Genomic DNA, 26,547 nt, shown 5'->3' with positions numbered 1-26,547 from the left:
CTCCTGAATGATCTTCTGTAGTTCCTTGTTCTCTCTCTCCAGCTGTCTGGACTTCTCCTCATCGTTGTTGTTGGTGGATGAGCCCTGTGTCTTCATGGTCTCCTGGGTGTCTGACTGCCACTCCCCTCGGGTGATCAGACGACGCATCTACAGTACCAACATAGAGATTAACAATCTGTACTGAAACATCTACAGTATCACCATAGAGATAAACAATCTGTACTGAAACATCTACAGTATCACCATAGAGATTAACACTCTGTACTGAAACATCTATGGTACCACAGAAACATATAATGAATTGACCTGGTGCTCACCGGTACAGACTACCAGCACTTTGAATTTTCTACTATGGAATATAATCCCTAAAACGTTAACACCGGTACTGTAACAGACATACTGTAGTTACTGACTGAAGCTGCTATGGTAACACAGAGACATACTGTAGTTACTGACTGAAGTTGCTATGGTAACACAGAGACATACTGTAGTTACTGACTGAAGCTGCTATGGTAACACAGAGACATACTGTAGTTACTGACTGAAGCTGCTATGGTAACACAGAGGCAGCCAGTTATTCTACCTTGGGTACGAAGAGCACCACCAGGGTGATGTAGACGGAGAAGACGATGGCCAGGGAGGCGAAGGCAAACGAGGCATCCTGCTGCGACGACAAGATCATGGTGACGGGAGCCGTGATCATACACAACACCTGTAGGGAGGAGGGGGAGAGAGGGGGGTTGGCGGAGGAGGAGGAGGAGGACATGGGGTAGGGGGAGAGATAGAGGGGTGAGACATAGGAGGGGGTAGGAGGAGAGAGACAAATAGAGAGAAAGAGAGAGGGGAGGCAGAGGAAGAGGAGAGGAGGAGAGAGACAAATAGAGAGAGAGAGAGAGAGAGAGAGAGAGAGAGAGAGATGTGGAGTAGAGGGAGAGAGAGAGATGTGGAGTAGAGGGAGAGAGAGAGATGTGGAATAGTGGGTGGGAGAGAGAGAGAGAGAGGGGGTGGTGAAAAATGAGGGAGAGGACAGAGAGGGAGGTTAGAAATCCATACGTATTGACAATCAGTCATCTCTTCTCAACCTGCAAAAACGTATAAATTGGTGGGTCCCCTGCGGGATGGATGAACTAACGTAGGCTAATGCAATTAACATGAGGTTGTAAGAAACAAGAACATTTCCCAGGACATAGACATATCTGATATTGGCAGAAAGCTTAAATTCTTGTTAATCTAACTGCACTGTCCAATTTACAGTAACTATTACAGTGAAAGAATACCATGCTATTGTTTGAGGAGAGTGCACCGTTTTGAACATGAAAAGTTATTAATAAACAAATTAGGCACATTTGGGCAGTCTTGATACAAAATTTTGAACAGAAATGCAATGGTTCATTGGATCAGAATAAAACTTTGCACGTACACTGCTGCCATATAGTGGCCAAAATCTAAATTGCACCTGGGCTGGAATAATACATTATTGCCTTTCTCTTGCATTTCAAAGATGATGGTATAAAAAAATAAAAAGAATGTTTGGTTTTTTTCTTTGTATTATCTTTTACCAGATCTATTGTGTTATATTCTCCTACATTCCTTTCACATTTCCACAAACTTCAAAGTGTTTCCTTTCAAATGGTATCAAGAAAATGCATATCCTTGCTTCAGGGCCTGAGCTACAGGCAGTTAGATTTGGGTATGTCCTTTTAGGCGAAAATTGAAAAAAAGGGGCTGATCCTTAAGAGGTTTTTAACCAGGCTGGCAAATGGAAAAACGGACCCCGAAATCAAAACTGAGGCGATATTTTTCTCTGTCGTGTCATTAGTCACAGCGGACAGGTCACAGAAGAAAAGGACGATTATCTCAGGGTACATATTCAATCCACAGCTATAAAGTGCGTCTCAAATGGCACCCTATAGAGTACCACAGTATGAGTCATAATACCCATAAAACCTAGCTCTCAATAGGGGATTTTAGAAACACTTAAAATAAGGGCTATGTTTCGTGTAGGCTTCCCCTGGCGTGACGTTTTGATAACCGTGTAAATCTCTCAAGGACAAGGTGACTTTTATCAATATATTCGCATGTATTCGCCCGTCAATTTAAGATAGGATTGGTCTCAAACCACCGTATCTGCTGATGTCGCACTTCCGCATCTGCGGTGAAAGAGCTAGAGCAGAGTTTGTCAGACCATGAGACATCCCGAATATCGGTCTTCTCACAAAATCGTCTGTAACGTCCGAACATTTTGAACGATGGTGTTCTCTGTTTTTCTCTACAACCCCAACAAGCATCTTGGGACTCATCGGTACATTCGATCTTACCAACTTCTGTCTGTAGCGTCCAAACAGTTTGGGCGCACTAATATGACCCCTCTGTGGAAAGGTGAGACTCATGAACATGTTGGTTATTTTGCTCTAGGACGCCCACAGGCCTCGTCTGAAGGTACACGTCGAAAAATTGTATGGAAGTATACTGTATATAGAGACAAAAATATGGGGTTAAATACATGTAAAAAAAAAAAAAAAAAAAACTTTACTTAAATGTATCCTGATCTTTCTTATATAGGACAGACACTTCAGAACAAACTTCATTTTGATTTTGGGGGGGGGGGGGGGGGACTATCTGTTGTTCCATGTAGGAAATCTGTTATTCAATGCACTTGTATGAGATAATAGCAGTAAGGCTAAATAAAATGTTTAATCAAATAAATGGTCCAGATTGATGTTGAGATGGATTCATCCAGGATGGTCCAGATTGATGTTGAGATGGATTCACCCAGGATGGTCCAGATTGATGTTGAGAGGGATTCACCCAGGATGGTCCAGATTGATGTTGAGATGGATTCACCCAGGATGGTCCAGATTGATGTTGAGAGGGATTCACCCAGGATGGTCCAGATTGATGTTGAGAGGGATTCACCCAGGATGGTCCAGATTGATGTTGAGATGGATTCACCCAGGATGGTCCAGATTGATGTTGAGAGGGATTCACCCAGGATGGTCCAGGTTGATGTTGAGAGAGATTCATCCAGGATGGTCCAGATTGATGTTCAGAGAGATTCAGTAAGGCCAAATAATATTGTTAATCAAATAAAAGTTCTTAGATATGTTGATACTTCTTAAAAGTCATATCCAAACAGCTAAATGATCCTTGGTATGACCGTCTAAAAATAATTCCACATAGCTTAGTAGAACCCCCCCAGCGTAGACCCTTATGGGTTAACTGCTCCCCTTTGATTGATCCTTAATTCATCTTATCATGAGTGCCTGTAACTTCAGCAGACGGTGGTGGTGGAATCAGTCTCATTTGTTTTACAGAGAAGGGGGTATCGCTGGGCCACCATTCATCACAAGCCCAGATAGAGAGAGAGAGAGAGAGAGAGTAGGGAGGGAGGGAGAAAAAGAGAGCGAGCGAGACAGATGGAAGAGCAATACAAGAGAGAGAGAGGGGTTAGAGAGAGAGAGAGCAACAGAGCGAGAGAGAGAGGGGTTAGAGAGAGAGAGAGCAACAGAGCGAGAGAGAGAGAGAGAGAGAGAGTAGGGAGGGAGAAAGAGAGAGCGAGCGAGACAGATGGAAGAGCAATACAAGAGAGAGAGAGGGGTTAGAGAGAGAGAGAGCAACAGAGCGAGAGAGAGAGAGCGAGAGAGACAGAGAGGGGTTAGAGAGAGAGAGAGCAACAGAGCGAGAGAGAGAGAGCGAGAGAGAGACAGAGAGGGGTTAGAGAGAGAGAGAGAGAGAGAGAGAGAGAGATGGAAGAGAAATAGAAGAGAGAGAGAGAGAGGGGTTAGAGAGAGAGAGAGAGAGAGAGAAGAGAGAGAGAGAGAGAGAGAGAAGAGAGAGAGAGAGAGACAGAGAGGGAAAAGAAAGAGAGGATAACAGGAAAGTGTGCATAGAAATAAACACATGCAAGTTCTCTCTCCAGAGCCAATTTGCAATTCTCTCAGTCAGCTTGAGTTTAAATTGGGTTCAATGCATAGTGGGTAATCCTCAGAGATGAATTAAAATACAACGATGGAAATTGGGAAACAGGAAATCTGCCATAGTGGGAACAACACTCTTGATTAAATGGCGTGTCACAGCCGCAGCGCAGCAGAAGAGACTGTGGAGATGTTTATTTTGTATTTCCAGGCTCAATACCAGACATTGAAAGACCACACTGACCAGGCGTATTCTCAATTTGTGAAATTTGGATGCAGAGAATGACATTTAAAAAAATCCAATGCAGGCGTTTTTATCTCAATATAAAATCATTTCTGGGTTAAAGCACCGTACTGTGATTGTTCTCAATTAAAATCATAAAAAATAAACAAAAATAGCTTCTAAGAAAATTGACATTTCTCAAGCTAAAATTTAGCTAGGACTGTCTGGGAGTGTTCTGAGAAAGGGGCCTAATTGGAGGGGCCTAATTGGAGGAGCCTAATTGGAGGAGCCTAATTGGAGGAGACTAATTGGAGGGGCCTAATTGGAGGAGCCTAATTGGAGGAGCCTAATTGGAGGAGCCTAATTGGAGGAGCCTAATTGGAGGGGCCTAATTGGAGGAGCCTAATTGGAGGAGCCTAATTGGAGGAGCCTAATTGGAGGGTGTGTAACCTGAAAAAATAGCTGTTTTTGGCAGAGAGGGGGGCTTTTCAAAGAGCTCTTACACTAAAAGCACATTACCATAATTTTCACATTTTCACAGTATTATTATTTCAACCTCAATGTGGAGATATACACAAAACAAAGGAAAACCATGCTTTGGACTGCACTATCCCTTTAAACATGTTATAGGCATTTCTTGAGAATTTCATTTTTCATTTCGTTGTCAGCCACACCACAGGACAGAAAGGGCTAACCAATTACAGAAATAGAGAGATAAATATGACTTGTTCTTTGAAGATCACTAGTACAGGAGAATATCTGTTGAGATGGATTCATCCAGGATGGTCCAGGTTGATGTTGAGATGGATTCATCCAGGATGGTCCAGATTGATGTTGAGAGGGATTCACCCAGGATGGTCCAGGTTGAATCCTGGAGAGACATGGAAGTCTCCTCGCCCCAACCAGGGCTTGAACCAGAACCCGTCTGAATGCATCGTCAACTGCCTCCCATGAATTATCGTTACCTATCGCTCCAGAGAAGCAGTCGCCCTGGCAGAGCAAGGGAAACAACTATTTCAAGGTCTCAGAGCGATTGAAACGCTACAAGCGCGCACCGCTAACTGGCTAGCCAATTTACACTAGTCCCACACACACTACAGGCCTGACGAGTGGATGTATTCCCCTGATGAGGAAGGAAAGAGGCCCTACTCACTACCCATCCTCTCTGCTGCCTCACCTCTGTTTTCTAGGCCACATTCAGATGGCAGATACTGTAGATCCCCATGTACACAGCCCATATGGTGAAAACACACACACACACATACAACACACACACACACACACACACTGTTTTCTGGGCCACATTCAGATGGCAGATATTGTAGATCCCCATGTACACAGCCCATATGGTGAAAACACACACACACATACAACACACACACACACTGTTTTCTGGGCCACATTCAGATGGCAGATATTGTAGATCCTATAGGGAGCAGTGGCTGTGTAGTCATTTAGGACAGCTCCCATGCTGAAAGCCCCCACTGGCCAGATCCTCATAAGGGGTGAGAGGTACAGTAGGGATGGAGGTGAGCAGAGACACCACGGAGGTCAGAGAGCCAGGCATCGGCAGAGAACTAAACAAAGGAGGGGAGGGAGGGAGGGAGATAGAGAACGAATGGAGACTGAGAATGAACTGACACACAGCGAGGAGAGAGATAGGCAAATTAGACTGACATACAGATCAGCCCAGCTGTGAGGGAAGTGGACAAACAGACAAACACTCTTACTGACACTGCCCTAAAAAACTCTCTCTCTCTCTCTGTCTCTCTCTCTCTCTCTCTGTCTCTCTCTCTCTCTCTGTCTCTCTCTCTCTCTCTCTGTCTCTCTGTCTCTCTCTCTGTCTCTCTGTCTCTCTGTCTCTCTCTCTCTCTCTCTCTCTCTCTCTCTCTCAATTCAAAGGGCTTTATTGGCATGGGAAACATATGTTTACATTTCCAAAGCAAGTGAAATAGGTAAACAAAAGTGAAATAAACAATGAAAAATGAACAGCAAACATAACACTCATAATTAAAAAAAAGAAGGTTTTTGCCAATTTTAACCGCACACTTGTTGTTTGTGTACATGGATTTTATAATGTCGTATGTTTTACCCTCAACACCGCTTTTCATCAATTTGTACAGCAGACGCTCATACCAAACTGAGTCAAAAGCTTTTTTGAAATCAACAAAGCATAAAAACACTTTGCCTCTGTTTGTTTGCCAATTAGGGTGTGCAGGGAAAATACTTTGTCTGTCGTATGGTAATTTGGTAAAAAGCCAATTTGACATTTTTTCAGTACATTGTTTTCACTGAGGAAATGTACAAGTCTGCTGTTAATGATAATGCAGAGGATTTTCCCAAGGTTGCTGTTGATGCATAGCCCACGGTAGTTATAGGGCTGAAATTTGTCTCTACTTTTGTCGATTGGGGTGATCAGTCCTTGGTTCCAAATATTGGGGAAGATGGCAGAGCTGAGGATGATGTTAAAGAGTTTAAGTATAGCAAATTGTAATGTGTGGTCTGAATATTTTATCACTTCATTTAGGATAACATCAACCCCACATGCCTTTTTGGGTTGGAGATGTTTGTATTTTATCCTGTAGTTCATTCAATTTAATTGGACAATCCAGTGGGTTATGTAAGTCTTTAATAGCTGATTCTAAAATGTGTATTTGATCATGTATATGTTTTTGCTGTTTGTTCTTTGTTATAGAGCCAAAAAAGATTTGAGAAGTGGTTTATCCATACATCTCCATTTTGGATAGATAACTCTTCATGTTGTTGTTTGTTTAGTGTTTTCCCATTTTCCCAGAAGTGTTTAGAGTCTATGGATTCTTTAATTACATTTGATTTAATTACAATTGATTTCTGAAGTGCTGTTCCTTCTTTTTCTGTAGTGTATTTCTGTATTGTTTCTCTCTCCCCTCTCTCTCTCTCTCCCCGTCTCTCCCTCCCCCCTCTCTCTCTCTGTATTTCTGTATTGTTTCTCTCTCCCCTCTCTCTCTCTCTCCCCGTCTCTCCCTCCCCCCTCTCTCTCTCTGTATTTCTGTATTGTTTTAGTGATTCACCATAGTGAAGGCTCAGATTTTCTGGGTCTCTATGTTTTTGGTTGGATAGATTTTGTCAATATCTTTCTTAGGTTTATCCATTCTTCTTCAAACCATTTCAAATCAAATCAAATTGTATTTGTCACATGCGCAGAATACAACAATGCTTACTTACAAGCCCTTAACCAACAACGCAGTTTTAACGCGGTTTTAAGAAAAATACCTAAAGAAAATAAGAAATAAAAGTAACAAACAATTAAAGAGCAGCAGTAAAATAACAATGAGGAGGCTATATACAGGGGGGTACCGGTACAGAGTCAATGTGGAGGCTATATACAGGGTGTTAGGGTACAGAGTCAATGTGGAGGCTATATACAGGGTATTACGGTACAGAGTCAATGTGGAGGCTATATACAGGGGGGTACCGGTACAGAGTCAATGTGGAGGCTATATACAGGGGGTACCGGTACAGAGTCAATGTGGAGGCTATATACAGGGGGTACCGGTACAGAGTCAATGTGGAGGCTATATAGAGGGTGTTACGGTACAGAGTCAATGTGGAGGCTATATACAGGGTGTTACGGTACAGAGTCAATGGGGAGGCTATATACAGGGGGTACCGGTCCAGAGACAATGTGGAGGCTATATACAGGGGGTTACGGTACAGAGTCAATGTGGAGGCTATATACAGGGGGTACCGGTACAGAGTCAATGTGGAGGCTATATACAGGGGGTACTGGTACAGAGTCAATGTGGAGGCTATATACAGGGTGTTAGGGTACAGAGTCAACGTGGACGCTATATACAGGAGGTACCGGTAGAGTGTCAATGTGGAGGCTATATACAGGGGGTACCGGTACAGAGTCAATGTGGAGGCTATATACAGGGGGTACCGGTACAGAGTCAATGTGGGGGCTATATACAGGAGGTACCGGTAGAGTGTCAATGTGGAGGCTATATACAGGGGGTACCGGTACAGAGTCAATGTGGAGGCTATATACAGGGGGTACCGGTACAGAGTCAATGTGGGGGCTGTATACAGGAGGTACCGGTACAGAGTCAATGTGGAGGCTATATACAGGGGGTACCGGTACAGAGTCAACGTGGACGCTATATACAGGAGGTACCGGTAGAGTGTCAATGTGGAGGCTATATACAGGGGGTACCGGTACAGAGTCAATGTGGGGGCTGTATACAGGAGGTACCGGTAGAGTGTCAATGTGGAGGCTATATACAGGGGGTACCGGTTCAGAGTCAACGTGGACGCTATATACAGGGGGTACCGGTACAGAGTCAATGTGGACGCTATATACAGGGGGTACCGGTACAGAGTCAATGTGGAGGCTCTATACAGGGGTACTGGTACAGAGTCAACGTGGACGCTATATACAGGGGGTACCGGTACAGAGTCAACGTGGACGCTATATACAGGGGGTACCAGTACAGAGTCAATGTGGAGGCTATATACAGGGGGTACCGGTTCAGAGTCAACGTGGACGCTATATACAGGGGGTACCGGTACAGAGTCAATGTGGACGCTATATACAGGGGGTACCGGTACAGAGTCAATGTGGAGGCTCTATACAGGGGTACTGGTACAGAGTCAACGTGGACGCTATATACAGGGGGTACCGGTACAGAGTCAACGTGGACGCTATATACAGGGGGTACCAGTACAGAGTCAACGTGGACACTATATACAGGGGGTACCGGTACAGAGTCAACGTGGACGCTATATACAGGGGGTACCGGTACAGAGTCAATGTGGACGCTATATACAGGGGGTACTGGTACAGAGTCAACGTGCGGGGGTAGCGGTTAGTCGAGGTAATATGTACATGTAGGTAGAGTTATTAAAGTGACTATGCATGGGGGTAGAAGCTGTTTAGAAGCCTCTTGGCTCCGATAACGCTTGCTGTGCGGTAGCAGAGATAACAGTCTATGATTAGGGTGGCTGGAGTCTCTGACAGTTTTTAGGGCCTTCCTCTGACACCGCCTGGTACTGAGGTCTTGGATGGCAGGAAGCTTGGCCCCAGTGATGTACTGGGCCGTACGCACTACCCTCTGTAGTGCCTTGCGGTCGGAGACCGAGCAGTTTCCATACCAGGCAGTGATGTAACCCTACCAGGCATACCTGCCATACTAGGCAGTGATGGTCTCGATGGTAAAGCTGTAGAACTTTTTGAGGATTTGAGGATCCAAATCTTTTTAGTCTCCTGAGGGGGAGAATACCAGCCCAGTCGATGAGAATGGAGGCGTGCTCGGTCCTCCTTATCCTGTAGTCCACAATCATCTCCTTTGTCTTGATCACGTTGAGGTTGTTGTTCTTGCACCATACGTTCAGGTCAGCGACCTCCTCCCTATAGGCTGTCTCGTCATTGTGTCATCGGCAAACTTAATGATGGTGTTGGAGTCGTGCCTTGCCGTGCAGTCATGAGTGAACAGTGAGTACAGGAAGGGACTGAGCACGCACCCCTGAGGGGTCTCCGTATTGAGAATCAGCGTGATTGATGTGTTGTTACCTACCCTTACCACCTGGGGGCAGCCCGTCAGGAAGTCCAGGATCCAGTTGCAGAGGGAGGTGTTTAGTCCCAGGGTCCTTAGCTTAGTGATGAGCTTTGACGGCACTATGGTGTTGAACGCTGAGCGTGATCCTATTGTCCAGGTGTGAAAGGGCAGTGTGGAGTGCAATAGAGATTGCAGTATCTGTGGATCTGTTGGGGCGGTATGCAAATTGGAGTGGGTGTATGTGTTGTGAGCCATGACCAGCCTTTCAAAGCACTTCATGGCTACAGACGTGAGTGCTACGGGTCGGTAGTCATTTAGGCAGGTTACCTTAGTGTTCTTGAGCACAGGGACTATGATGGTCTGCTTGAAACATGTTGGTATTACAGACTCAGACAGGGAGAGGTTGAAAATGTCAGTGAAGACACTTGCCAGTTGGTCAGCGCATGCTCGCAGTACACGTCCTGCTAATCCGTCTGGCCCTGCGGCCTTGTGAATGTTGACCTGTTTAAAGGTCTTACGCACATCGGCTGCGGAGAGCGTGATCACACAGTGGTCGGGAACAGCTGATGCTCTCATGGATGTTTCAGTGTTACTTGCCTCAAAGCGAGCACAGAAGTAATTTACCTCGTCTGGTAGGCTCGTGCCACTGGGCAGCCCTCGGCTGTGCTTCCCTTTGTAGTCTCTAACAGTTTGCCACATCCGAAGAGCGTCAGAGCCGGTGTAGTACGATTCAATCTTAGCCCTGTATTGACACGTTGCCTGTTTGATGGTTTGCCGGAGGGCATAGCGGGATTTCTTCTAAGCATAAGGGTTAGAGTCCCGCTCCTTGAAAGCGGCAGCTCTACCCTTTAGCTCAGTGCGGATGTTGCCTGTAATCCATGGCTTCTGGTTGGAGTATGTACGTACAGTCACTGTGGGAACAACATCATCGATGCACTTATTGATGAAGCCGATGACTGATGTGGTGTACTCCTCAATGCCATCGGAAGAATCCCAGAACACATTCCAGTCTGTGCTAGCAAAACAGTCCTTTAGCTTAGCATCTGCTTCATCTGACCACTTTTTTATTGACCGAGTCACTGGTGCTTCCTGCTTTAATTTTTGCTTGTAAGCAGGAATCAGGAGGATAGAATGATGGTCAGATTTACCAAATGGAGGGTGAGGGAGAGCTTTGTACGCGTCTCTGTGTGTGGAGTAAAGGTTGTCTAGAGTTTTTTTCCCATCTGGTTGCACATTTAACATTTAACATGCTGGTAGAAATGAGGTAATAACAGATTTAAGTTTCTCTGCATTAAAGCGCCGCCTCTGGAAGAGTGTTTTCCTGTTTGTAGTTCATTGAGTGCGGTCTTAGTGCTAGCATCGGTTTGTGGTGGTAAATAGACAGCTATGAAGAATATAGATGAAAACTCTCTAGGTAGATAGTGTGGTCTACAGCTTATCATGAAATACTCTACTACAGGCGAGCAAAACCTTGAGACTTCCTTAGATATCATGCACCAGCTGTTGTTTACATTTTTTTAAACATTTTTTTACAGATATACATAGACCGCCACCACTTGTCTTACCAGAGGCTGCTGTTCTATCCTGCCGGTACAGTGTGTAACCCGCCAGCTCTTTGCTAATCATGTCATCGTTCAGCCACGACTCGGTAAAACATAAGATATTACAGTTTTTAATATCCCGTTGGTAAGATATATGGGTTTTTAGTTCGTCCCTTTTATTATCCAGCGATTGTACGTTGGCCAATAGTACCGATGACAAAGGCAGATCAGCCACTCGTTGCCTGATCCTCACAAGGCACCCCGATCTCCTTCCGCGAAACCTCTGTCTCTTTCTCCTGCGAATGACGGGGATGAGGGCCTGTTCGGGTGTCTGGAGTAAATCCCCCTCGTCCAACTCGTTAAAGAAACATTCTTTGTCCAATTCAAGGTGAGTAATCGCTGTTCTGATGTCCAGAAGCTCTTTTCGGTCATAAGAGATGGTAGCAGCAACATTATGTACAAAATAAGTTACAAACAATGCAAAAAAAAGAAACAAAATAGCACAGTTCATTAAGAGCCCATAAAACGTAATCTATCCTCTCCGGCAACATTTGTCATAGTTGTTCATTTTCCTTGGTTGTCTGCTTGAATTTTTTTGATTTGATAGGGAAGCTGAGAGGTCAAATATATTGTTTAGGTTTTCTACTGCCAAATTTACATCTTTACTATTACAGTGGAACGTTTTGTCCAGGAAGTAGCCTTAAAGGGATCGAATTTGTCGTTTCCTAATTGTTATTTGGTAGGTTTCCACACTATTTTCCTTCCATCTATAGCATTTCTTAATATTATTCAGCTCCTTTAGCTTTGATGCCTCATGATTGAATATTGCTCTGTTGAAGTAGACTGTGATTTTGCTGTGGTCTGATAGGGATGTCAATAGGCTGATTTAGAAAGCTTTGGTAGACTCTGGGTTGAGGTCAGTGATAAAGTAGTTTACAGTACTACTGCCAAGAGTTGAGCTATAGTTGTACCTACCGTAGGAGACCTTCGAAGCCTACCATTGACTATGTATAGTTGAAGTTGGAAATGTACATACACCTTGGCCAAATACATTTAACTCAGTTTTTCACAATTCCATTTAATCGTAGTAAGAATTCCCTGTCTTAGGTCAGTTAGGATCACCACTTTATTTTCAGAATGTGAAATGTCAGAATAATAGTAGAGAGAATTATTTATTTCAGCTTTTATTTCTTTCGTCACATTCCCAGTGGGTCAAAAGCGTCTCCTTCCTGAGCGGTATGACGGCTGCGTGGTCCCATGGTGTTTAAACTGGCTTACTATTGTTTGTACAGATGAACGTGGTACCTTCAGGTGTTTGGAAATTGCTCCCAAGGATGAACCAGACTTGTGGAGGTCTACAATTTGTTTTCTGAGGTCTTGGCTGATTTCTTTTGATTTTCCCATGATGTCAAGCAAAGAGGCAGTGAGTTTGAAGGTAGGCCTTGAAATACATCCACAGGTACACCTCCAATTGACTCAAATTATGTCAATTAGCCTATCAGAAGCTTCTAAAGCCATGACATAATGTTCTGGAATTTTCCAAGCTGTTTGAAGGCACAGTCAATTTAGTGTATGTAAACTTCTAAACCACTGGAATTGTGATTTATAAGTGATGTATAAGTGAATTATAAGTGAAACAATCTGTCTGTAAAGAATTGTTGGAAAATTACTTGTGTCATGCACAAAGTAGATGTCCTAACTGACTTGTCAAAACTATAGTTTGTTAACAAGAAATTTGTGGAGTGGTTGAAAAACGAGTTTCAATGACTCCAACCTAAGTGTCTGTAAACTTCCGATATCAACTGTACATGCCCAGCGTCAGACAAAGCTGCAGGAGTTGTGATCCGTTTTTGCTGGTTATGTTGTCGTAGTTGTATCTAGGGGGGCATATGGGGGAGGGAATGCTGTCACCTCCAGGTAGGTGTTTGTCCCCCTGTGTGCTGAGGGTGTCAGGTTTTTGTCCTATTCTGGTATTTAGGTCACCACAGACTAGTACATGTCCCTGGGCCTGTAAATGGTTGATCTTCCCCTCTAGGATGGAGAAGCTGTCTTCATTAAGGGGATTCTAGTGTGGGGATATAGGTAGCACACAGGAGAATATTTTTCTCTGTTGAGATCATTTCCATATTAAGTTCCAGCCAGATGTAAAACATTTCTGTTTTGATTAATTTAATAGAGTGAGGTAGGTCTGCTCTATACCAAATGAGCATACTCCCTGATTCCCTTCCCTGTTTCACACCTGGTAGTTTGGTGGATGGGACTACCAGCTCTCTTTAACCTAGAGGGAGACCAGTGGGTCCATCTCCTCTATACCATGTCTTTCTCTCTCTGTCACACACATTCAGGTTGACTAGACAGACAGACAGGTTGACTAGACAGACAAACAGTTTGACTAGACAGACAGACAGACAGACAGACAGACAGACAGACAGACAGACAGACAGACAGACAGACAGACAGACAGACAGACAGACAGACAGACAGACAGACAGACAGACAGACAGACAGAGATTCAAACACAAAGACCAGCGAGGCTAAAACAGACTAGGCCAACATTTATCATCCATATAAATTACGTTTAGCAATCTACTACTGACTCCTTTTAGCCAGAACAATAGGCTACCTGGCGAGTTGATTCATCATTTTTCTATTTCAGATAGGTTTGGGTGCCCACTGGAACTACATAGAAAATGACATTGAACCAACGTTGAATTGACGTCTGTGTGTCACACCCTGACCTGAGAGAGACGGTTTGTTTCTCTATGTGGTTAGATCAGGGTGTGGGGTGGGCATTTTATGGTGTCTATTTCTTTGTGTTGAGCCGAGTATTGTTCCTAATCAGAGGCAGCTGTCTATCGTTGTCTCTGATTAGGAATCATACTTAGGCAGCCTTTCCCCACCTGTAGTTGTGGGATCTTTATTTTTGTACTGCTTGTTAAGCCAGCAAGACGTTACGGTCGTTATCATTGTTTATTCTTTTGTTTGTAGTGTTCTGATTTATAATTAAATACAAAGATGAACACTCACCACGCTGCACCTTGGTCTAGTCCCTTTGAGGGTCGTGACACTGTGCCCAGTGGATGGCTACTGGCTATATGCCTAAAGATAAGCCATTGTAACACAGCCTTCAACAGGATGGGATTAATATCATCATTTTTGGGTTTTCGCTGTTTGTGGGTTTTATCTGGTTTTAACAAAACAATGTCTTTGCATTCATAATCTGTATGTCTTATTGCCAAATTCAGAGTATAAATATAAATATAGTTATTAATCTTATAAACATAGAATTAATTACTTTCTTATCAGTTCGGTGGATGTTAGATTTGTAACACATCACGTCAGGCTTTCCACTATCTTATCTGCACTATCAAAACTCTTCCCTACTCTGTGTGTGAGAGAGAGAGAGAGAGAGAGAGAGAGAGAGAGAGAGAGAAGAACCTATCAATGGATTTCATGTATTGTGTTTTGTATTTAGTAAATATTTGTTATTAATTATTTGAATAAATGCAAACTTTGACAGGGTTTTTTTCTCAGAAACATGGTTTGGTGACACTCAGCATGTAATGGCAGGCAACGAGCTTATGATTTATTATGTAGAGTAGATAGATCACGGTGGTCTCATTAGAAAACTAACATTCTCCTTGTTACAAAACTCCAATGTGACTGATTATGATGGCGCAAGTAACATATTCTGGAAAATGTATTATGATATTTGTGAGGAAAAACAGGGCTACCCGGCTGGCAACGAGCACTCCGCAGGCAGGCTGCCCTCCAAAGTGATGGCGTAGGTGCAGGCAGGCAGGCTGCCCTCCAAAGTGATGGCGAGGTGCAGGCAGGCAGGCTGCCCTCCAAAGTGATGGCGAGGTGCAGGCAGGCAGGCTGCCCTCCAAAGTGATGGCGAGGTGCAGGCAGGCTGCCCTCCAAAGTGGTGGCGTAGGGGCAGGCGGGCAGTCTGCCCTTCAAAGGGATGGCGAGGTGCAGGCAGGCTGCCCTCCAAAGTGATGGTGAACCAGCCCTGTCTCCCCATCCCCCTGAACCAGCCCTGTCTCCTCATCCCCCTGAACCAGCCCTGTCTCCCCATCCCCCTGAACCAGCCCTGTCTCCCCATCCCCCTGAACCAGCCCTGTCTCCCCATCCCCCTGAACCAGCCCTGTCTCCCATACCCATCCCCCTGAACCAGCCCTGTCTCCCCATCCCCCTGAACCAGCCCTGTATCCCCATCCCCCTGAACCAGCCCTGTCTCCCCATCCCCCTGAACCATCCCTGTCTCCCCATCCCCCTGAACCAGCCCTGTCTCCCCATCCCCCTGAACCAGCCCTGTCTCCCCATCCCCCTGAACCAGCCCCATCTCCCCATCCCCCTGAACCAGCCCTGTCTCCACATCCCCCTGAACCAGCCCTGTCTCCCCATCCCCCTGAACCATCCCTGTCTCCCCATCCCCTGAACCAGCCCTGTCTCCCCATCCCCCTGAACCAGCCCTGTCTCCCCATCCCCCTGAACCAGCCCCATCTCCCCATCCCCCTGAACCAGCCCTGTCTCCACATCCCCCTGAACCAGCCCTGTCTCCCCATCCCCCTGAACCAGCCCTGTCTCCCCATCCCCCTGAACCAGCCCTGTCTCCCCATCCCCCTGAACCAGCCCTGTCTCCCCATCCCCCTGAACCAGTCCTGTCTCCCCATCCCCATCCCCCTGAACCAGCCCTGTCTCCCCATCCCCCTGAACCAGCCCTGTCTCCCCATCCCCCTGAACCAGTCCTGTCTCCCCATCCCCATACCCCTGAACCAGCCCTGTCTCCCCATCCCCATACCCCTGAACCAGCCCTGTCTCCCCATCCCCATCCCCCTGAACCAGCCCTACTCCCAACTGAAGAAGGAGGTGAGCAGCATTGTGTTGAATGACATGTCAGTTGGCATAATTGCAGGTACTGCAATGCATTGAGGACAGGAATGTGATTCTCCAGTCAGGAAAAATCTCACTAGACACAGAGGTAGCCAATATCAGAGCCTTAAAGGAAGAGATGCAGGCTCTTAGAGATGGATGGGAGTCTCTCCTGTCTGAGGCAACACTGATTACTACGCAAATGGATGTTGCACCTCAATTTAGCAAGGAACACAGCCACCAGAGGAAAAGGTGTTTTGGAACACAGTGTTTTACTGCTATGGACAACATCATAAGTGACTTGGGCACTAGGTTCCACACCACTGCAAAAATTGTAGAATCATTTCCTGCTGTTCTGAAAGTTGGGCAGATTCGTGGAGGATAAAGTCCCTTCTGTGTGTCAACCACTGATCATGAAGTACTCCAGAGATCTTACACCTGAGTTTCATAATGAAGTAAGACACCTGGACACTGTATATGCTGCCACTTTCCCCCCTAACTTGTCCCCTCTTGGTCTCCTGAATGCAATTTGTAAGATGCAGCTGCAAAGCATTTTTGGAGAAGTGTGCATTGCTTTACGTATATTTTGCACGCTGCCTGTGACTGTTGCTGGTGGCGAGAGAGCTTTCAGTAAGCTAAAACTGATAAAAAAAACTATTTGAGGTCCACTATGTCCCTGGACAGGCTTTGCAGTCTTGCCATGCTGCCCATTGAAAGTCAGTTAGCTAGAAAGCTGGACTTTATAGCCTTCACTGTGGCTCAGTTGGTAGAGCATGGTGTTTGCAACGCCAGGGTTGTGGGTTTGATTCCCACGGGGGGCCAGTACAAAAAAATGCATGAAATGAAATGTATGCATTCACTACTGTAAGTTGCTCTGGATAAGAGCGTCTGCTAAATGACTAAAATGTAAAATGTAAATGTTCATAGACTTGATCAGTGACTTTGCTAGCAAGAAGGTTCGGCGCTGGGCTCTTGGTGAGTAAGGCTGAGCAAGGGCCAGTGATAACTGTTAAATGGCATGGCTATGGATATTGGATCATTACACAACATGCTGAGAACAAGATATATCAAAGTAATGGCTGGATTGCCATAAAATTTGTTGTGCACAATCAAGACCCCAAGTGGAAGAAACCTATTGATTTGGTGACCTCTTGACCTTTCCTCTAGCGCCACCATCAGGCCTTTTCATTTCCATTTCCACTTTTCCAGCTGTTTATTTTCTAGTTGGTGTGTATACTTAGTTCAAACATCTGCTGCTGATTTTAGTATTTTGTTTGTTATATCATTCTATAGATTATAATGTTAATGCATTTTAATTGAAGAGGTTAACGTATATTTAAGTTATATTTATTTTAAGTTATTCATTAATGTTAAGAGAATTTTCCATTCAAGAAGTTGACCATTACAATTACATTTAGACTGTAAAAGATAGCCTTGAGCACGTTTCTTATAGAGGGTATTGCATCAAATAGTGAATTCCACAGTATGCTGAATGTTGCATGCATGTCTGCACAGTGTTATATTTTCACAGCTCACTGTCAGTAAATATCGTACAGTAAATATTGGACTACAAGAGAGTTGCAAGCCTGCAAAGGTAGAGTTATTTAAAGCTGTAAATGGGTCGATTGGTTTCTGGAGGTGTGTGGTTACAGGCAGGGTTGGTGTGGCCTGTGGTGGTGGGGCCCAATGTGATATCTTTTCATGGGGCCCAAAATCTCTGCAGTGTGCGTGTGCAGTCCGGCAGTGTCAATTATGCTGTGTACTTTGAATTTATGCCAACTTTATGTGAAGTAAATATGCTAGAAGTGAATATGCTAGACTAAAAGGCATCCATCCAACAACCTGTTTGTATAATGTGCTATTTGTTTTCTGCCAATCTGCTGCTGCACATGTTGTGTGTTCTGTGGAATCGCATTAACGCGACATTGGGGGAAAAAATGTTGTAATTTCCCGACTCTTGTCAAAAACAAATTCGGGAAATGTGAAGAGTGGTCCCGGAACAGTTCTGGGATCCCAGTTACCCCTGTTATTCCCTAGTTTGCGCAGGGGCCCACACCTTTTTGGGGGTCGTGGGTCAAAAAGTTTCAAAACCACTGGGTTACAAGATAGTAGCAACAAATGGAATTGGCTTGGATACAGTAAGGCTTCTATTTTCACTGAAATTGTGATAGTCATTGTTAATAACTTTAGCATTTATTCCAGTTCAAAATATTTTTTTGCTAAATTAATTTACTCATCGGATTATGCTACTTTCCCCTCTTCTTGTAATAATAGCTCAACTAGTCTGCCATCACAGATGCAGTTTTTTTGTGGGTTTCCCTTTTTTGTTTGAGCACATGCCCCCCAAAAGGTGTGTGCATGGCCCTACTGCTAAATGACCAAAATGTAAATATCTACAGTACCAGGCAAAAGTTTGGACACACCTACGCATTCAAGGGTTTTTCTTAATTTTTTTTACTATTTCCTACATTGTAGAATGATAGTGAAGACATCAAAACTATGAAATAACACATATGGAATCATGTAGTAACCAAAAAAGTGTTAAACAAATCAAAATAGATTTTAGATTCTTCAAAGTAGCGACCCTTTGCCTTGATGACAGCTTTGCACATTCTTGGTATTCTCTCAACCAGCTTTATGAGCTAGTTACCTGGAATGCATTTCAATTAAACAGGTGTGCATTGTTAAAAGAGGTGTGCATTGTTTTTTAAATTTCTTTCCTTGAGCCAATCAGTCGTGTTGTGACAAGGTAGGGGTGGTACACAGAAGATAGGGAAAGGGGGATACCTAGTCAGTTGTTGAACTGAATATATTCAACCATGTCTTCTGCATTTAACTCAACCCCTCTGAATCAGAGAGGTGCGGGGGGCTGCCTTAATCAACATCCACGGCGCCCGGGGAACAGTGGGTTAACTGCCTTGCTCAGGGGCAGAACGACAGATTTTTACCTTGTCAGCTCGGGGATTCGATCCAGCAACCTTTCGGTTACTGGCCCAATGCTCTAACCACTAGGCTACCTGCTGCCCAAAGCCCTATTTAGTAAAAGATCAAGTCCATATGTGACCCGTTTCAGGAAACTAGGCGTACGTCGCGGGTCACTACTTCACAGGAGAGCCATTTGAACATAAACTTTTTTATTTGATCAAAATGCGTTTTATTGGGGCAGAAATGCCTTCTGGATCATGTTAACTTTAATGTGCCTTAATAACAAACTTGTATGCCATCTGTAAATACGAATAAAATTGTTAAATTACGAGCCTAGTCGGTTGAGCCACAGAAAAAGTGAGTAACCTTCCCCCGAGCCATGATTGGCTGAGATAATGAGTGGGCTGAACATACCGAGAAATTAGTTTAGATTTAATTGAGTCTGCCATATAGCACGCTTCTGTCTATTTGAGCTGGAAAGTATGTCTAGTTAATCCTGTCGTGTAGTAAAACTGCATAATTGTTGCTCTCCACTTTCTGGAGGAGCGAGTTTTGAAATCAGAAGAATTCGAGTATGATAGCTAAGGAGATGGAGAAAACACCTGTCTCTGGATTACATCTTCAAACTAAGGGCAACCATGGCATCCGACAGGAGACGCGTCCATCCATGAATGACGTATACGGGTAAGATAGTCTAGCTAACTACATTTTTAGATATTACACGTTTATAATTTTGACAGAAAGTGGTTACATTTTAAGTTAAAGTGCACTGTTAGCTAACTAACTTTAGCTGGCTGGCTCGCTAGCTAACGTTACGTGTATGATCTTATTATTCGTATCTCCGAGCCATTTGGTTATCTATTCTAGCTACATTTGCTTGTCTACTTTCGCTCTCGGAGTGTTCAGAGCGCACACTGGACTCTTTAGCCGAGAAGTAGGGTTGATCCGAGCGTTCTGACCTAACAACAGCAGTCAAGCACCGAAGCTAACTGGCTAACGTTGGATAGCTTGCTAGCTACTTCCAGACACAAATGAGAGAACAGCTCACTCTGACCATTTTACTCACCCTAGCAGAGCTGGTTAGTCTGTTTTTATGTTATCCAGAGTGTTGGTGACTGTAACTGTGATGCTGGAAAACGTTTAATTACTCTTTTTTGGCAACGTTTACTGACACCGGCCATATTCAACGTGTGTTGAGCGTTCGTAAATTTGTCAGTTGTTCTGCGCTCTGGCACACTCAGACGAGAATGCTCTGAAAATGGAGTAGATAGGCAGAGCGAATTTACTAGCTACAGTTGATATCGGAAGTTTACATACACTTAGGTTGGAGTCATTAAAACTCGTTTTTCAACCACTCCACAAATTTCTTGTTAACAAACTATAGTTTTGGCAAGTCAGTTCGGACATCTACTTTGTGCATGACACAAGTAATTTTTCCAACAATTGTTTACAGATTGTTCCACTTATAATTCACTTATAAATCACTTATAAATCACAATTCCAGTGGGTCAGAAGTTTACATACACTATGCCTTTAACTTCATTGGGATAGGGGGTAGGTCAGTTAGGATCACCACTTTATTTTAAGAATGTGAAATGTCAGAATAATAGTAGAGAGAATGATTCATTTCAGCTTTTATTTCTATCATCACATTCCCAGTGGGTCAGAAGTTTACATACACTCAATTAGTATTTGGAAGCATTGCCTTTAAATTGTTTAACTTGGGTTAAATGTTTTGGGTAGCCTTCCACAAGCTTCCCACAATAAGTTGGGTGAATATTGTCCCATTCCTTCTGACAGAGCCGGTGTAACTGAGTCAGATTTGTAGGCCTCCTTGTTTGCACGTGCTTTTTCAGTTCTGTCAGGAACTGGGATTGAGGTCAGGGCTTTGTGATGGCCACTCCAGTACCTTGACTTTGTTGTCCTTAAGCCATTTTGCCACAACTTTGGAAGTATGCTTGGGGTCATTGTCCATTTGGAAGACCCATATGTGACCAAGCTTTAACTTCCTGATTGATGTCTTGAGATGTTGCTTCAATATATCCACATAATTTTCCTACCTCGTGATGCCATCTATTTTGTGAAGTGCACCAATACCTCCTGCAACAAAGCACCCCCACAACATGATGCTGCCATCCCCGTGCTTCACGGTTGGGATGGTGTTCTTCAGCTTGCAAGCCTCCCCCTTTTTCCTCCAAACATAACGATGGTCATTATGGCCAAACAGTTCTATTTTTGTTTCATCAGACCAGAGGACATTTCTCCAAAAAGTACGATCTTTGTCCCCATGTGCAGTTGCAAACCGTAGTCTGGCTTTTTTATGGCGGTTTTGGAGCAGTGGCTTCTTCTTTGCTGAGCGGCCTTTCAGGTTATGTCGATATAGGACTCGTTTTACTATGGATATAGATACTTTTGTACCCATTGGGAAGTTTGGATGAAAAGCGTGCCCAGAGTAAACTGCCTGTTACTCAGGCCCAGAAGCTAGGATATGCATAGGACAAAACTCATATGGCAGGCGAAAACCTGAGAAAAATCCAACCAGGAAGTGGGCATTCTAAAGTTTGTAGTATTTTAAGTGATCCAGTATCCAGTGTCTGTGGGGTAAGATTGCACTTCCTAAGGCTCCCAGTAGATGTCAACAGTCTTTAGAAGTTGTTTCAGGCTTCTATTGTGAAAGGGGAGAGAATAAGACCACTCAGAGCAAGTGGCTCAGCTGAAAGCCATGAGTTGTTTATCGCGCGTGGCCGTGAGCGAGCCGTTCGTTCTCTTTCCTTTCTAATGAAAACGGTATTGTCCGGTTGAAATATTATTGAATATTTATGATAAAAAGATCCTAAGGCTTGATTATAAACATCGTTTGATATGTTTCTACAAACTTTAATGGAACTTTTTTGACTTTTCGTCTGGATGTTGTGAGCGCGCTTTGTGCCTTTGGATTACTGAACTAAACGCGTGAACAAAACGGAGGTATTTGGACATAAAGAGGGACTTTATTGAACAAAACAAACATTTATTGTGTAACATGGAGTCCTAGGAGTGCCACCAGATGAAGATCATCAAAGGTAAGTGATTAATTTAATCGCTATTTCTGACTTTTGTGAGTCCTCTCCTTGGCTGGAAAATGTCTATGGTTTTTTGTGGCTATGCGCTGTCCTAAAATAATCGCATGGTGTGCTTTCGCCGTAAAGCCTTTTTGAAATCGGACACTGTGGTTGGATTAACAAGAAGTTTATTTTTAAAATGGTGTATAATACTTGTATGTCTGAGGAATTTTAATTATGAGATTTCTGTTGTTTGAATTTGGTGCCCTGCGTGCTAGCGTCCCACTAATCCCAGAGAAGTTAAACAGCTTGGAAAATTCCAGAAAAAAGATGTCATGGCTTTAGAAGCTTCTGATAGGCTAATTGACATCATTTGAGTCAATACCAATGCAAGGTGAAAGGGGGCCACAAAATTGTGAACCGCTATAAAAAAAACGGTATTGAAAAGTAATTTGAAAATACAAATTACACCTCTTGAACGTATCTTGTTACAAAATACAGTATAGTTTAGCCCAGTGTCATACAAATGACTAAATACTCAAATAAATGTAACAGAAATACTGCCCATGACTACAGCACACACACACACACACACACACACACAGAAATACTGTACATGACTACAGCACACACGCACGCACGCACACACACACACACACACACACACACACACACACACACACACACACACACACACACACACACACACACAGAAAGACTTACTGAGACGTTGTAGATGGCCATGCCCACAGCGCGGTGGTCATTGATCTTCTCTGTAGATATAGACTTGGTCTCATAAGCCAAGAAAATCCCCAGGAGCAGCAGCAAGCCCTTATAACCATACACCACCCCTACAGAGGGAGGGAGGGAGAGAGAATGTGTTCACTAGGTTTTTAGCATTCACTGGCAGTAGCTCCACACTCAGGCCTCATGTTAAAGGTAAGATGATTAACAGATGGGTTTAATGTACATGAAGTACAGAGGCTGAGACCTCTCTCCTTACAAAGCCTCCCTCCATTCCTCTCTCCCTCCCTCTCTCCCTCCCTCTCTCCCTCTCTCGCTCTCTCTCTCCTTACAAAGCCTCACTCTCTCCCTCCCTCCCTCTCTCGCTCTCTCTCTCCTTACAAAGCCTCTCTCCATTCCTCTCTCTCCCTCCCTCCCTCCCTCGCTCTCTCTCTCCTTACAAAGCCTCCCTCCATTCCTCTCCCTCCCTCCCTCCCTCCCTCCCTCTCTCCCTCTCTCGCTCTCTCTCTCCTTACAAAGCTTCCCTCTCTCCCCCTCCCTCTCTCTCTCTCCCTCCCCTCCACCCTCCCTCCCATCCTACTTACCTCCCTTTTTCCTCACCAAGCCTTCCTCTCTCCCCGCCTCTCTTACTCTCTCTCTCCCTCCCTTCCTTCTTCTCTCTCTCTCTCTCTCTCCCTCTCTCCTTACAAAGCTTCCCTCTCTCCCTCCCTCCCTCTCTCTCTCTCCCCTCCACCCTCCCTCCCTCCCTTCCACCCTCCCTCCCATCCTACTTACCTCCCTTTTTCCTTACCAAGCCTTCCTCTCTCCCCGCCTCTCTTACTCTCTCTCCCTCCCTCCCTTCCTTCTTCTCTCTCTCTCTCTCTCTCCTTACAAAGCTTCCCTATCTCCCGCCCTCCCTCCCTCTCTCTCTCCCTCCCCTCCCCTCCACCCTCCATCCCTCCCTTCCACCCTCCCTCCCATCCTACTTACCTCCCATTTTCCTTACCAAGCCTTCCTCTCTCCCCGCCTCTCTTACTCCCTCCCTCCCTCCCTCCCTTCCCGTCTCCTTACCAAGCCAAGTGTTCATCTTGTCTGAGCTGCAGTGTTCCAGCAGAGGTTGGATCAGAACATCCAGGTCTCCTTTAGGGGCCTCTCTCACAAACTTCTACTCAGACAAACAGAAGAATGATGTTCTCTCACAAACTTCTACTCAGACAAACAGAAGAATGATGTTCTCTCACAAACTTCTACTCAGACAAACAGAGGAATAATGTTATCTCAAGGCTACTGCACTATAGCAGAACAGAGGAATAATGTTAACTCACAAACTTCTACTCAGACAAACAGAAGAATGATGTTCTCTCACAAACTTCTACTCAGACAAACAGAGGAATAATGTTATCTCAAGGCTACTGCACTATAGCAGAACAGAGGAATAATGTTAACTCACAAACTTCTACTCAGACAAACAGAGGAATAATGTTAACTCAAGGCTACTGCACTATAGCAGAACAGAGGGATAATGTTAACTCAAGGCTACTGCACTATAGCAGAACAGAGGGATAATGTTATCTCAAGGCTATTGCACTATAGTCATGTACACATTATATTTCATCATGATTTTTAGAGATTCACAATTTGTTTTGTTTATTCCTTCATAGTAGTATCTTAATAGGCTGGAGTTAACCAATAGTGATGCAGTTCTGGAAACAAACAGGAAGGGGAGAGACGAGAGAAGAAAAGAGAGGACAGAAAGAGAGAGAGAGAGAGACAGAGATGAGAGAAGAGAAGAGAGGAGGACAGAAAGAGACAGAGAGAGACACGAGAGAGAGAGAGAGAGAGAGAGAGAGAGAGAGAGAGGAAGAGACAAGAGAAGGAGAGTCATGACTCATACCTCCACAGTGATGTGTAGACTAGAAGATCAACTATCTGACTCAGTGGTGGATTTAGGTATAGGATTTAGGATAGGATTTAGGTATAGGATTTAGGATAGGATTTAGGTATGGATTTAGGTATAGGATTTAGGTATAGGATTTAGGTATAGGATTTAGGTACAGGATTTAGGTATAGGATTTAGGTATAGGATTTAGGTATAGGATTTAGGTATAGGATTTAGGTATAGGATTTAGGATAGGATTTAGGTATAGGATTTAGGTATAGGATTTAGGTATAGGATTTAGGTATAGGATTTAGGATAGGATTTAGGTATAGGACTTAGGTATAGGATTTAGGATAGGATTTAGGTATAGGATTTAGGATAGGATTTAGGATAGGATTTAGGTATAGGATTTAGGTACAGGATTTAGGTATAGGATTTAGGTACAGGATTTAGGTACAGGATTTAGGTATAGGATTTAGGTACAGGATTTAGGTATAGGATTTAGGTATAGGACTTAGGATAGGATTTAGGTATAGGATTTAGGTACAGGATTTAGGTATAGGATTTAGGTATAGGACTTAGGATAGGATTTAGGTATAGGATTTAGGTATAGGATTTAGGTATAGGATTTAGGTATAGGACTTAGGTATAGGATTTAGGTATAGGATTTAGGTATAGGATTTAGGTATAGGATTTAGGTATAGGATTTAGGTATAGGATTTAGGTATAGGATTTACGTATAGGATTTAGGTATAGGATTTAGGTATAGGATTTAGGATAGGATTTAGGTACAGGATTTAGGTACAGGATTTACGTATAGGATTTAGGTATAGGATTTAGGTATAGGATATAGGTATAGGATTTAGGATAGGATTTAGGTATAGGATTTAGGTATAGGATTTAGGTATAGGATTTAGGATAGGATTTAGGTATAGGATTTAGGTATAGGATTTAGGTATAGGATTTAGGTATAGGATTTAGGATAGGATTTAGGTATAGGATTTAGGTATAGGATTTAGGTATAGGATTAGGTATAGGATTTAGGATAGGATTTAGGTATAGGATTAGGTATAGGATTTAGGTATAGGATTTAGGTATAGGATTTAGGTATAGGATTTAGGTATAGGATTTAGGTATAGGATTTAGGTATAGGATTTAGGTATAGGATTTAGGTATAGGATTTAGGTATAGGCGACATGGGCAGCACGGGGCCCCTGCACAAAAAAAATCGTAATGGTATAATTTGCTCGATCGGTTTTCTAGCGCTCATTTGCACGTCACGTCAATGATATCATGTCACCGTGTGGGACTGTGGGTCAATTAACCTTGTCAGAGAGGGCGCCCTGATTCTAGTTTGTGAGCTAGGCAGGCTACTGCCTGGGAAGGTCTCTCACTCAGAAGTACGAGATGGAGAGGGGGACAGGGGTAGGTTGACCTCAGGTCTCCCCACTGGAAGCCCGAGGTAGGAGGAGCGGGGGAATCTATCAAATAGCACACCTCTAACTTTGTACAGTACTAATGCCTCTGAACGGGGGTTCCCCATGGAGCCATACAAGCTAGAACCACCACTATCTGACTCATACCTCCACCGTGACGTGTAGAGGATCCACTATCTGACTCATACCTCCACCGTGACGTGTAGAGGATCCACTATCTGACTCATACCTCCCCCGTGATGTGTAGAGGGTTAACTATCTGACTCATACCTCCACCGTGATGTGTAGAGGCTCCACTATCTGACTCATACCTCCACCGTGACGTGTAGAGGATCCACTATCTGACTCATACCTCCACCGTGATGTGTAGAGGGTCCACTATCTGACTCATACCTCCACCGTGACGTGTAGAGGATCCACTATCTGACTCATACCTCCACCGAGTAGATG

The 26,547-nt window shown here is 44.0% G+C and overlaps 1 protein-coding gene across 1 annotated transcript; it reads right to left on the bottom strand.

The window, feature by feature from the left end:
- Nucleotides 1-26,406, bottom strand: LOC115181510 (gamma-aminobutyric acid type B receptor subunit 1; the record flags this gene model as incomplete). The annotated part of the gene is given in 5 exon segments (XM_029743437.1): nt 1-147; nt 584-712; nt 22,783-22,910; nt 23,854-23,947; nt 26,368-26,406. Coding segments are annotated over 5 exon segments (537 nt in total), but the record flags the coding sequence as incomplete, so codon positions are not given.
- Nucleotides 26,407-26,547: the final 141 nt, after the last annotated feature.

The sequence above is a fragment of the Salmo trutta genome, unplaced genomic scaffold, assembly GCF_901001165.1.
Source record: "Salmo trutta unplaced genomic scaffold, fSalTru1.1, whole genome shotgun sequence".
Lineage (NCBI taxonomy): Eukaryota > Metazoa > Chordata > Actinopteri > Salmoniformes > Salmonidae > Salmo > Salmo trutta.
The sequence above is the reverse complement of the archived record's forward strand: the minus strand, read 5'-3'. Positions and strand labels throughout refer to the sequence as shown.